The 13,736-nt window shown below is 41.9% G+C and overlaps 1 protein-coding gene across 5 annotated transcripts in view; it reads left to right on the top strand.

Moving 5' to 3' along the window:
* The first annotated feature begins 1,304 nt into the window (after positions 1 to 1,304).
* The window catches only part of LOC122651744 (RNA polymerase II C-terminal domain phosphatase-like 2), a 50,543-nt gene continuing 38,111 nt past the window's right edge, over positions 1,305 to 13,736 (top strand). For 4 of the 5 annotated variants that reach the window (XR_006331501.1, XR_006331500.1, XM_043845261.1 and 1 more), the window contains exons 1-2: positions 1,306 to 1,676; positions 1,780 to 2,250. Coding sequence is in view for 2 of the 5 variants with exons in the window: in XM_043845261.1 (XP_043701196.1) it covers positions 1,407 to 1,676; positions 1,780 to 2,250 (741 nt within the window). In the remaining 3 variants the exon portion in view is untranslated. Of the gene's footprint in view, positions 1,677 to 1,779; positions 2,251 to 13,736 lie in introns of all 5 variants that reach the window. The other variant, XR_006331502.1, reaches the window with a different exon arrangement.

Consider the following 13,736-nt stretch of genomic DNA (forward strand, 5'->3'; position numbering starts at 1 on the left):
GTGTTAATACCTTCCCACGTTCGTAACTTGACCACTTGCTCAGAATCTCTGACCAGACTATATGGAATCACGTAACCCTTTCCGCTCACCCCGGATGATGCTACACCCATTGGGTCCTAGACTCGAATCCTAGGTGGCGATTCTATTTATTTTTAATATATGAAGCATGATCCTAACCCAGCATGTTGATATATCGAAATCCAATGTCATCTATACCCTTGTCACCAGGGGACCACGGGAACCAACAGATCTCGCCTCAAGGTAGAGAAGTCTGCATCTGGAGGCTGTGGTACCTACACAGCCCAGTGAGCAAAATAAACAATCATGCATTAGAATCGAGGTTCTCAATAGATCATGGAATAACATACATCATGCATCGTTCTAATCATTCATGATAACTTATGCTTTATCAGTGGTGATCGTAATCATGGTGGACATAGTCCCATTATCTTACATCCATTTCATATGTTACTTGTTTCGTTCTTAGTCTTAGTCCCAACTCCTCATGGTTACGATATTCCTTTTTGCCGGGTAGTATCTTGGTCAAAGCCTCAATGTCTCTTCAAGCAATTATATCAGACAATGTCTTAGTCTTAGCCTCAATGTCTCTCAAAACAATTTAAACCGGGTCTTGTATGTTCTTGTGGGTTTTGAGATTGCAATATCATGTAATGCCAAACACGATTCTTTGATCCTGGTTCATTGAGTTGAAAAGAATATAATTTGTCCTTTCCAATCGCCATTCTACAATTTGAATTCCTGAACTGAGCTTGATTTGGTTTCAGGCCAAGAAGGTGGTGGCTTTGATGCGTCGACAACAGATGGAGATGTGGGTGTAATGGTTGGGCATGCCCGATCGTGGTGGTTGAGCTTGCAGCGATGGGTTAAGATGTGTAGTTGACTAGTGATCTCGCCTTTCCAACTGTTTTCCCTGGATTTTTGGCGAAGTCCCACCAAATAGGCGGGACTTTGCAAGTGGGTGGCCGGGTGGGGTGGGAGAGTCTTCGAGGCACATCGGCCTACAAGAAAAAATGTTGTGTTGCCCCACCCTTGATAACCAAACGATCTCAAATCCCATGTGGTGGAATAGTTCATACAGCTATCCTATTCTTAAATTCTCACCCCATCAAACAAACGGGAGCTCATGGAATGGTTATCACGAATGATGAAGAACGTATAAAAATAGGGTAACCCTGACTGCAAGGGTGAGCGCTGAGCCTGGGCGTGTGCGTCAGTCCGTGTGCTAGGGAGAGGTACGGACTAGGGACAGCGGCGTGTTATCACGTCACCAAAGAAAAAAATGAAAAACAATTTATAGATTTCATCGTGAAAGCGAGAAGCCGTAGTTGCCCTCTCAGATTTGGGTTCTGGTAACGGGATCTGTATCAGGCCATTTGGAGTTCTGGATGAGTCGTTTAGGGTTTAAATCTGTGATATATGATGGCGAATCCTACGTGGGAGACGTGGAGGTTTTCGCTGCGAATAACCAGAAATTTCAATTCCCAAACAATGAAATTCGAATTAAGTACTTCACTCCGCCTAGTGAGCGATGCCCTCCTCTCTCGATCCTTCAAACTATTTCCCCTTTCGCAGTTCGCTGCAAGCTCGAATCGAGAGCTCTAGCCGAACAGTCTCCACTCTATCGGCTTCATGCTTCCTGTTTCCGGGAACTTAAGGTTTTCTTCATTTGTCCAACTTTTTTTGTTGATTCAACATGGAGTTTCCTGATATTTTCCTGACGTTCTTTTTGGAACTTTGTTCTGTTCACTTGGTTTACAGACAGCGGTTGTGTTGCTTGGAGACGAAGAGCTTCACTTGGTGGCAATGCCGACTAAGCAGGAGAAGCTTACTTGCTTTTGGTGTTGCTCTGTTCCATTGGGTCTTTATATGTCTTGCATAGGGATGCTGAATCTCCGTTGCCTTGCGATTGTTTTTGATCTTGATGAGACCCTTATTGTTGCCAACACTATGAAGTCATTTGAGGATAAAATTGAAGCTCTTCAACGTAGGCTTACATGTGAGACCGATCCCTCTCGGATTGTGGGAATGGCGGCAGAGCTAAAACGCTACATAGAAGATAAATCAATATTGAAGCAGTATGCAGAGAGTGATTTTGTAATGGATAATGGGAAATCGTTCAAGGTGCAGCAGGAGGAGGTTCCTCCACTATCTAATAACTATGAACGTGTCATTCGGCCAGTTATTAGATTGCCGGAAAAGAATATCGTTCTTACTCGGATTAATCCTGAGGTTACAAATTCCTTGCTCTCATGAATTATATCCTTCTGCATTTATAAATTCGTGGTTATTTCACATGGAATCTATAGCATACATTTGTTTTATTGATCCTAGAAATATTGCACTTGCGCTTGTTAATAATTGTAGATAAATTCAGATCACGTGTGTTAGGCTATTTGCCTAATGGACATTTGATAGAAGGTAGGAAGAGTGCTTGATGCCTTAGCAGAAAGGAAATTGATGCTATTCATGGCCCAATTTACCTTCTCTGGCTGACAGGTTCATGTGACATTTCTGAAGTATGAAACACTATAGCCTTCCCTCCCATTGTATGGGACATATCATCCTACTGGTATTTGATACAATTATTCTCTAAAGCCAAGTTCTTGGTTGGGAGGGAAATTAGGTAAGGTAGCCTTTCACTGTGCGGAGAGTATCCATTGTCTGGCCGAGATTCCTCTTATCTGCTTTTCATTAGCACATATTCTGGATACCATTGCTGATCAGCAATAGAATTGCATTTTTAAGACAACTTTAGAAACTCTCATGCAAGTTGTCTTAGTGACTGCTCTTTTTAGGTCTAAGATGGTGAAAACAAAATTTTTTCCACTAACACAAAGTGAAAATTATCACCTCCAGATATAGCTAAAGTATGATGACTTGCTGATAAGCTTAACATGAATTGTATGGAGGCTTGCACAGGTATTCATGGACTAATGTTTATGGATGAAACCTCTCACTGATTGTCTTTCTAACACCGCAATGAGATTAATATCAAGGCTAAAAATAGCATATCACGGTACCTTAGAGGACTTACCTTTAGTCTGTAAGTGTTTTACAAGTTTTAGCTATTGGGGATGGTGTTGGAATGGTATGATAATTGTTTTACATATAATTTATAAGTGTGTGTAATGACTTTTTACAGCTGAAGATGGGTAGTACTCCTTTTTTATGCCCTTGGTTTCTGCTTAATAGTATGTCATTGTTCATTGCTTTGGTGTTGGCCACTGTTTCTGTTGGAGAAGTTTTGAAGAATATATATCGATTTGGAATTTCAAGCCTTTCATATTTTAGAAAAAGTTGGATATATTTCTTTGTACTTCAGGGAAAGTAAGGCCACGTTTGGTAACACTCTGCTTGAATGCTTATTGTATTCCTATAACCGGTATGAAATCTGCCGCAGTTTGGATCAAATCTTGAAAGGGTCTTCAGCAGCAAAGAACAAGGAATTAAGTCCATTTCAGCCCTTGATATCAGTCTAGTCTACAGTAGCAAAGCCTCCACGCAACCAGATGTATGACAGGAATAGAAAAAAGAGGATGAAGAGGAAGAGAAAGGAAATAGAATGGTATGACATTGCTTCACCACCCACCAATCCTTAGCTTCACCACTAAGGAGGCTGCTGTATCACCACGATGGCAAACACTCTTCAAAGAAGTCATAAGGGAATGGCCAAAATAGTGGAATAGAGTACCCCATGCTTGTATTTACAACTTTAGATGGCTGTATACAAAATTTAGTAACTCTCCATGTGTAGGAGAGTACTTGACTTACTGGCAACACAAAATTAGTAACCCTCCTTGAAGGGAGATATAATGGCTACTACATAAAAAAGAAAGAACCAAATAGCAACTGCTAGTAGCTATTGAATGACAACTAAGAAGCTATTGCAAATTCAGAAACTAGTCGCAAAAATAGAAACTAAGAAAAACGGTAACTTCTCGAAGATATTCCAGCAACCTGCTCCACACAATTAACATCAAACCTGTCCAAATCAGCCCACACAAACCAGCCTAGTTCTGGTTTGAGCCAGAACTAAAACCGTGGGTTCACTGTTTGGCTTGATTCTTCTTTCTCCTATGCTGGTATTGCTTGATCTCTACATTTGTTCTCGATGAATGGATAAAAGACATATAGCGTTCATACAAGTCCAGGTTGAGCTATTGAAAATTGTCAGCATGAATCTAGGTAGCATTAGTCCTCGGACATACTTTCCACTCGACTAAGAATGAATGGTAGCCACCTGTATGTCTTGTCATAGTATAGTTACTCAATCTGATCCTTAACTGGTGGTGTCATTTGGAGCAATCACAATGTGTGCGTAGAATCTCCTTCATCAAAGTGATGTCCCAAATAGATTAGTCAAATCAGCCACATTGAACACCTTACTTATGGTCATGTTTGACAGGTATCTCTAGCATATCTGCATTCGGTCCTACTTGTTTAAGGAACTTATAGGGATCCCTACGCTATGGGTGAAGTTGTTTGTTCTCACCCGGAGGAAACCTATCCGGAGAAATATGCACCATCACCATGTCACCTGGTTTGAACTTCACATATTGTCGATGGTAGTCAGCTACAGCTTTGTAGGCGTCGTTGCTAAGGGCTATCTGTCTAAGGACATCTGCATGTATCTACATGATATGATGAAGGAACTCATATGCCTCAACATTGATGCTTGCATGTGCCCGAAGTGGTACTAGATCAATAGGTCGCTTATGGGCTAAATTCTAAGAACAATCTCAAATAGTGTGCGATTGACCATTTGTCCGGTTTATAGAACTGATGTAGGCAAATTCTTCTATGTTCAAAATAGAAGGCCGATTTTTTTGGTCATAATCCCGAACAAGACATCATTGCAAATTTCCAAGCTGTTAACTACCTCAGTCTGTGGATGGTGGGCTGTAGAAAACTGGAGCTTAGTATTTGTCTTCATCCATAGTGTCATTTGACATCTCTATTTGACATAGAGTCCGGAAGTCTTTGTAAACGTATAACCTCTTTAAAGAAGATAAGAGGCTACATAACTTGCATTAAGGGTTTGCCGACAGGGGATGAAGTGACCACTTTGAGAAACAGTCCACCACCACTAGCATTGAATCTTGACTTTCTCGATTAGTTGGCAGCCCACACACGAAATCAATACTAATATCTCGCTAAGAATATAGAGTCTATGTGACTCGAATCAAAAGTCTTCCGATAGGGGATGAGGTGTGCCATCTTTGATGGATGGTCCACCACTACTAGTATTGAATCGTGCCTTTCTTGAGTAGGCGGCGACTTGAGCATGAAGTCCATAGATTCCATACTAATATCTCACCAAGGGAGAATAGGCAGTGGAGAGTACAGAGCCGTATTCTGTTTTGTCCCCTTTGCTAACTGGCAGGCATCTCTGAATAACATGAAATTTTGGTGCATATTAGTGAAGATTTGGCTACATTCAACAGTTTAAGGTGTGAACTTCTTACCAAAAATGATTTTTTTTTGCAAAACATATGATAAATACCCGAAAGTTAGTGATGAAATTTTTATATGTCAGACACCGGAGCACGATCTATGGCCTTAAGGTGTCGGATTTTTTAATGTTTATATATATACACGCTGCCTGGGTGCGTGAGGTGCGCTGCCCCTGCGCTCAGACACAAGGGTGCGCAAAATGACTGCCGCCCCCCCATGGAAAGGCAGAAATTCCCGGGGGTGTGGCAGTCATTTCGCTTGCCCCTATGTCTGAGCGCAGGGGCAGCGCACCGCACGCATCCAGGCAGCATTTTTTTCTCCCAATATATTTTTTATTTGGGTAAATTACATGGACCTCCCCTGACAAATGGCTAAAGTACACTCCCCCCCTGTGTTTCTAAAAAGTACAGACGTTTCCACTGGTACCCTCGTAGGACTAAAAACGTTAGATAAACATTAGATAAAATGTCTATATGACCATATTTCCTTTGCCCCTTGCTTCTAAATGACTTCAATCCTAACTGCAACCCCATTCTATCGACTGTGGAGGCTTCAAACCACTTGGAAACGAAGGAACCGAAGGAACCAAAGAACAGCAGCCCCTTCCGATTACCTGCAACTCCATTTCAGGGGACCACCAGCCTCTCTAATGACCTGCAACTGACCACCGGCTGGGTTTAGAACCTGCAACTTACAAAAAAATAATAATTGGAGAGAGGTTGAAGAAGATGGGAGGATAGAAACACACAGAGATTCTGCAACTGAAAAAAATAAAATGAAAACTGATGATCTAATGTACGACTAGATTAGGGTTAACCTAGTCCCAGTTATCCACACCATAAATAACCAAATAGCAGCCAAAATACTGGAACCGCAGGTCTGAAACAGAGGTTTAGTCGCCAGAAAATTGCTAACTCCAGAACCAGTTGTTCCCCAACTCGTATGGGACTGATACTCCTAACAAGTAAAGATCCAATAAGGGTGATGAAGCCCTAGAAATCTCAGCTCCGATTGATGGCTGAAGAGGGAGATACCACTATACCAGCAGGTCACTAAAATAGAAGGTAAACTCAGATTTAGTAACTTAGTGAGTAGAGATCAAACCAACCATGAGAAAGTAACCAAACTTGGATCGAATGATGCTTGTCTAGGTAGAAACACTGCTGAAAGTTTCAATTGAATCTGATTGTTGAGCTGGAAGATATGACAGCAACTCCCAAAATAGAAACTAATTCTCTGCAGGCCAAACTAGCCACCAGTTTGGGCTCTAACTTGGATCGGGTGTAGGATCTATGGAGAGGGGCCTCTGCTGCAAATTTGGTGAAATTCTGTTGGGTAGTAGTGAAGTTATGGGGTGGAGTGAAAAGAGAAGGTTAATGAAAATAGAAGGTTTCAGCTTGTGAAATGGGGTGAAACTGAGGATCGAGTGGAGAGAATGAATGGGGGATGGTGTGCTACAAAACCCAGCAGGGTTTGTTGATGGAATGGGGGAGTTATGAAATTAGAAACTTGCAGTCAAAGGAGTTGCAGAGGGTGCAGCAATGGTTCCTGTCGATGGAACAACCCGCAAAAGCAGCAACAGTGTTGGAGAAGTGCCTTCAAGCTTCGAGTGATGATCTCCAGCAGCAGCAGCAACAACTCGGAACAGCAGCAACAGCAAGAGTGGAATCATTGGCAGTGGAATGATCACAGCAGTTCTCAGGTTCGATGGAGAAGAAAGACTGGAGAAGATGACAATGGAAGGGTTGGGATAGGTGGATTTGGCTCTCTCAGCCAGGCTCTTTCAGCCCTTCAAGTCACAATTCAAACTTGAGAAAGGAAACATAATGTGCTAAAACCAATTTTCATTCACTATAGAAATTGTGGGGAGAGGCATAAACAGTCTTACAATATAAAGAGGGCAATACTTGCACCTTATAAGAGAGGAAACAAAAACTTGACATAATAAGTGCAACATAAAAATAGAAACTACTCTAATTTACTATGACTGAAATAGATTAGAAACATAATAAGATCTTCACTCCTTCAAGTGGTCCCCACCATAAGTGATATCGGTCAGCACTTGAGGTCCCACAATTTTGTCAATAAAATTGTCAATAAATTTGACAATAATGCCCCTCACTTAAAGACTTGAATCACTAATAAATAATGTTGAGAATTAGGGGTAGTTTAGTCTTATTATGTTGAGTTTTGGGGTTCTATATTATTTTCCTTCTTTTCTGTCCTTATTTGATAAGTTGTAATAGGTGAGGACTTAGGGGTAATTTCATAATAAACCCCTAACCAACACACCTAATTTTGATATGTCTTTTATTATAAATAGAACCCAGGTCCTGCGATAGGAAATTAATACCTATCGCAGGCTGCCTTCCTTCTCTCACGACAGTGTGCTTCTTCTTCCCTTTTCTCTTCTTCTCCATTCTTCTGCTGATTAGTTAGCTTCTGATTTGTAACATGGTATCAGAGCACTACTAATCAGTAGAAGGTTATTCTCTAATCTCCTTTTGCTGATTCTCCTTTCGGTTTTTAGTTTTCTGGTGTGCAGCCACCTGTTGCTGCCTTTTTTTTGGTTTGTGGATTGAAGACTCTGTCAATCAAACAAGCCTCTCCAAGACTACTATAGCACTTTTAAGGGTCTTGTTGAGGAATTAAATGTCTTTCAGCCTCTCACCACCGACATTGACAAATTAAAAGCTCAGAGGAATGAATTTTTTGTGTTTAAATTTCTGGCTGGCCTAGATTCTGATTTGAAGTCTGTCAAAGGACATGTTCTTGCTGGAGAAACTGTTCCTACTCTTGCTGACACGTTCTCCTGCCTATAACATATCTCTTCTCCTAGAAAAACTGACTCTACTCCCAAGGAGAATTCTGTCTTTGTGGCTGGTCGTGGTCCTGGACGTAGCTCAGGGGGAGGACGTGGTGGTGGTGGTCAGTCACCGAGTCAGGTGATAGACGTTTTCGGAAGTGTACTCATCGTGGGAAAACTGGTCACACTGTTGATTTTTGTTGGCACAAGCATGGTAAGCCCGATTGGGCAACTCAATCTGCCAATCATGCAGCGCCTGAAGGAGGTAGTGATGGTGCTGCCTATAGTGATTCTCCATAGGTTTCCCTACCAGGTAGTGGTTCTACTACAACTCCTCACCGTGATGATCTCTCCCAGATATTATGGCGCTACTTGGAGGCATCCAGTCTTACATCCACCGGGCCCTCTTCTTCTTTTGCTTCTCTCGGTCATGCAAGTACACCTGCTCCCCTAACCACTACTACTCTATCTTGGATAATTGACTCCGGGGCTTCTGCTCATATGATTGGCGAGTCATCTTTATTTACCACTTATTCACATAGACATTCATCATCTCCTGTTATCCTTGCAAATGGTTCTTCTACTCCTGTTTCTGGGCATGGTACCATCTCTCCCACTCCTTCCATGAGTCTCTCGACTGTGTTATACATGTTCCGCAGTCACCATTGAATCTCCTATCAGTCAGTTAAATAACTAAAGCTTTACATTGTTCTGTGACTTTCTTTACTTCTTATTGTGTTTTTCAGGATACACATTCATCATCTCGTGTTATCCTTGCAAATGGTTCTTCTACTCTTGTTTCTGGGCATGGTACCATCTCTCCCACGCCCTCCATGAGTCTCCATTGTGTTACATGTTCCTCAGTTACCATTGAATCTCCTTTTGTCAGTCAATAACTAAAGCTTTACATTGTTCTGTGACTTTTTTTCCTTCTTGTTGTGTTTTTCAGGATCTTCACACGAGGAAGAAGATTGGTGGAGGGTGTGAAAAAGATGGACTCTACTATCTTGACCATGGTGCTACTGCCTCGTCTGCCGCTACTGCTTCTGTTGGTAGGGTGACTCCGTTCTAGTGGCACTGTTGTTTAGGCCATTTGTCTTTAGCTAGGTTAAAGTTGTTATTTCCTTCTTTTAAGTTTGTTTCTTGGTTAGAGTGTGAAGCTTGTAAGTTGGGAAAACATCACCGTGCCTCTTTCCCTTCTCGTGCTATGGTTGTAGTTCGTCTTTTTTTCTTTAGTCCATTCGGACATTTGGAGTCCTTGTGTTAAGAATCGAAGTGGTTTCATGTATTTTGTCACTTTTGTGGACGACCATTCTAGTCTCACATGATTATATCTTATGAAGGATCGTTCTGAGTTTTTCTCTATATTCCAAAATTTTTATAATGAAATAAAAACTTAGTTTGATTTGTCGATTAAGAATTTTCGTTCTGATAATGCTTTGGAGTATGTTCAGCGTGATATTTCTGACTTTTTTGTTACTCATGGAATGATTCACCAAACTAGTTGTTCCTACACTCCACATCAAAATAGGGTGGTGGAACGTAAGAATAGATATTTACTTGAGGTTGCCTGCACTATAATGTTCCATATGCATATTCTAAAGCAATTTGGTGTGAAGGGGTGCTTACTGCCTGTTACCTGATTAATCGAATGCCTTCTTTTGTTCTTGTCGACAAGTCTCCATTTTCCATTGTTTTTCTTAGTCAACCTAGTTTCATTTACCTCCTCGTGTTTTTGGGTGTATTTGTTTTGTTCACAATCTACATGCTCATTCTGATAAACTCTCTCCCAGGTCCACTAAGTGTGTTTTTCTTGGATATTCTTGTACCCAAAAAGGGTACGAGTGTTATGACCCTGTCGCCCATAGGTATTTTGTGAGTGCCGATGTCACCTTCTTTGACGACCATTCTTATTTTTCTTCATCCTCCTCTGTTTCTGAGGATGAGTGGCATGTATGTCACACCCCCATCCCGACAAGGGATAAAGTACAATAAAAGGGTATGACTAGGACGACACGTGTCATCCCAACCATTGTCAGGATCACAGATGTAGTGTCCCAATATACAGTCAGAACTAATATTAACAACACAGTAATATTATAGCGCGGAGGAAGAAATATTACATTTTGAAAGATTAGAAATACAAGCGGAAGCGTTTACCATAATAGTTATTTCATGCTTAAACTACTGAGTGATACATATAGTTTAAAGTTTTTATTCTGAGCTGGCCATATAGTAACTACACAAAATATATAGTGTAACAGATAATATTATTACAAAGGTACAAGGTCCAAAAGCCAAAATATAAAGGGGGACTAAGTCCCAGCCATTAGTATGCCCCATAGGCTCAATCGTTGCAAGGACATCGATCACAGTGCTCCTCCGCCACTTGCATCAACATCTAAAAGAGTGTGTACAAAGGGGTTAGCTCCATTGAGCTAGTGCGGGAGAGAAGGGGATGCACAATCACAAATAGTCCATGATGTATATACATGTTAATTCATTTTCCACCTAGCACACAAACTAAGTCAATGGTATATGCTACTGTAACAACTCGGGAGACACTGTGGGTCACTTATGTTATCGCCATAATGAAACCTCGATTGTCACTAGGGGCCCGCGCCGGTTGAAGCCACCAAAACCACCCAGAGGTAGACCCCGATGATCAGTGGTCATCCCTGACCTGGCCTCTCTCCCCCGTAGGCAGCAAGGAGCCCTGATCACCCAACACCTAAACCCCTGTTGGTAAGGGTCGTAGCATAAGGGAAACAAAGATCCTAACTGCAGTTATACTACATGCAAAATCCTATCGTCTTGAGAGGTATTCCGGGTGCATCAACGTCCCATACCAACTATCACCCGGCTACCAGCACGATACGGCGCATACAGATCAATATGGCATGCAATAGAGGATATCAAATGCATTTTTGGGGTTTCGGCATCGGTTCTTCTTGGCACCGTAACCCGGTGTAAGAGAAGAGTACAAGTCACAGCAGTTCTCATATCACATCATATATCAAGAATAATATGCAAGTTGCAATATGCTCATTCATGTACAATAACATGTTAGATACAATTATCATAAGCAAACCCAAAGAAATCACCCAAAACCCACTCACACCATAGGTTATGCCCCGTTGTTATAAGTTTGTCGCCGCGGTTGAGTAATATGCCTCAAGATAAGAGTTTTTAGCCTAGGGAAAGAGTGAGAACAAGATTAAACAAGTGATGGATAGGATCCCAAAAAGGTATCTCTTAAATCACCCAAGTATGGGGCTTCAAAGGCAGGACGGTTTTATGGGTGGTCTTAACCCAAATCCTGAAACCGCATGTAAAACCTCTCAAGTCAGTAGCTTTAAAGCCAGGCGGTTTTATGGGTGGTTTTACCCAAAACATAAAACCGCATGTAAAACCTTACTAACCAGTACCTCATATTAGGGGGGCGGTTTTAAAGGTGGTTTCACACAGAGTCTTAAAATCGCATGTAAAACCTTACACCTTCAGGTCTGAGATTCAAGGGGTTTTTCACCTAGGGTTTGATTCCTAAGGAGTTTGAGGGCATTGGAACGCCAAAGGAGCTTCCCCTTAGGTTCCTTAGGGTCCTAAGACATTATTAGGTCCATTCAACCAATGGATTCAAGAGGAGAATCCAAGAAGACCCTAATCTTAGGCATAATAGGGTGAAACCCTAAGTCTTACAAGTAGGGTGAGGTGGCGAGTCTTAGGGGTCATGAATAGAGGTTATTGACTCCATATAAGCATAAAGTAGAAGTTCTAATCGGTCCTTGGGTTCCAAGTGGAACCTTAGGTCATGCTCTTCCCATTCCCCAAGTTCCCAAACCCAAAATCGATCAAAGAGGGAGAGGAGGTGTTAATGGCTTACCTTACCAATTAGAGGAGTTCCACGATTTATCCACCAAGGGATGTGGGTTCAATCTTCAGCCAAACCCCTTGTCCCTTCTCCTTCCTTCACTCCTTCCTTCCATAGGTTTCTCTCTTGGCTTGGCCTTGAAGAGGGGAGGATGAGATGAGCTTCAAGGGAAGGATAGCAATGGCTCCTTTCCTTCCCTTCTTCTTCTTCTTCCCCTCCTTCTTTCCTTCTTCTCCTCTCCTTCCTTCTTTCTTTCTCTTCTTTCCCTTCTTCCCACGTTTTTGACTTGAGGAGTAAAAGAAATGGGCTATGGGAATCCAAGCCTTTATTTATAACTTAAACCCTTCCTAAGGTCTATTGGTTGGGTACTGAATAGGTTAAAATCCATTATTGGGCTATAAATGGTTAAGTGGGTCCACTTATTGGTCCCACAAAAAGAGGAAAGGTTGTGGATGGGGTCCACAAGGTATGGGGACACCAGTCTCTTACACATTTCCCAAGGTAAGTTGGTCCCACAACAAAGTACTCAATTTACAGCTATTTTAGCCTGGGTGGTTTTATAGGTGGTTTTACTCAATACCCAAAACCATATGATAAACCACCCACGCAAAGATGGGTTATTTTTCACTCCAAACATCCCCGACTTTGTCTCGTACTTCAAGGACTTCAAAGGGAGCATGTACACATAATATTTAAGGATTAAACGCTCACCTTCGTGCGGTTACATCGCCCATTAGACCAAATTCCACCCTTTTATTCCATTCATCCCCTTGACTGACACGGCCCAAGGTCACAGGTGTTAACCGTTGGCAGCGTTGCGACATCTACCAATAGAAAATCAATTTAGTCCGGAAATTTAGGGTGTACATTGGGCGCGGGTATAACAATGTTGATGCTCCTCCTCCTGTCCCTGCACTAGTCCCATTCTCTACACCACCATTACAGGTTTGTCGGCGTGTGACAGGTCCGTAACATAGAAAGAGTTTCCTTCGGCTCCACCTGTTTCACCACCTCTACCAACTTCTTCATCTAGTGAAGCTCTGCTTCCTTCTTCAACTGATGACATACCCGTTGCCTTGCGTAAAGGTACTCACTCTTGCACTCAAAGGTCCAATGTTTGATATTCTATTGATAAGTATGTGTCCCTTTCTCACTTTATGCATACTTTTGCCTTGTCCTTCTCTTTCAACGCTATTCCCAAAAACTATATTGAGGCTCTTCGTCTTCCTGGTTGGAAGAAAGCCATGGATATGGAAATGGATGCTCTCTTATGTCGTCAAACTTGGAGTTTGGTAGATTTGCCTCCTGAGAAGGAACTTGTTAAGTGTTGTTGGGTGTACACAATCAAATACCTTCCGGATGGTTCTGTTGAGCGGCTTAAAGCCCGTCTGGTTGCCAAGAGGTATACACAGACTTATGGTGTGGACTATTTTGAGACCTTCTCTCCTGTTGCTCGGCTGATTTTTGTTTGCCTACTTATTTCTATGGCAGTTTATTTTGATTGGCCCTTGTTTCAGTTGGATATTAAAAACTCCTTGTATAGTAATCTTCATGAGGAAGTGTATATGGAGCACCTCCTGGGTA

Source organism: Telopea speciosissima, chromosome 2, assembly GCF_018873765.1.
Source record: "Telopea speciosissima isolate NSW1024214 ecotype Mountain lineage chromosome 2, Tspe_v1, whole genome shotgun sequence".
Classification (NCBI taxonomy): domain Eukaryota; kingdom Viridiplantae; phylum Streptophyta; class Magnoliopsida; order Proteales; family Proteaceae; genus Telopea; species Telopea speciosissima.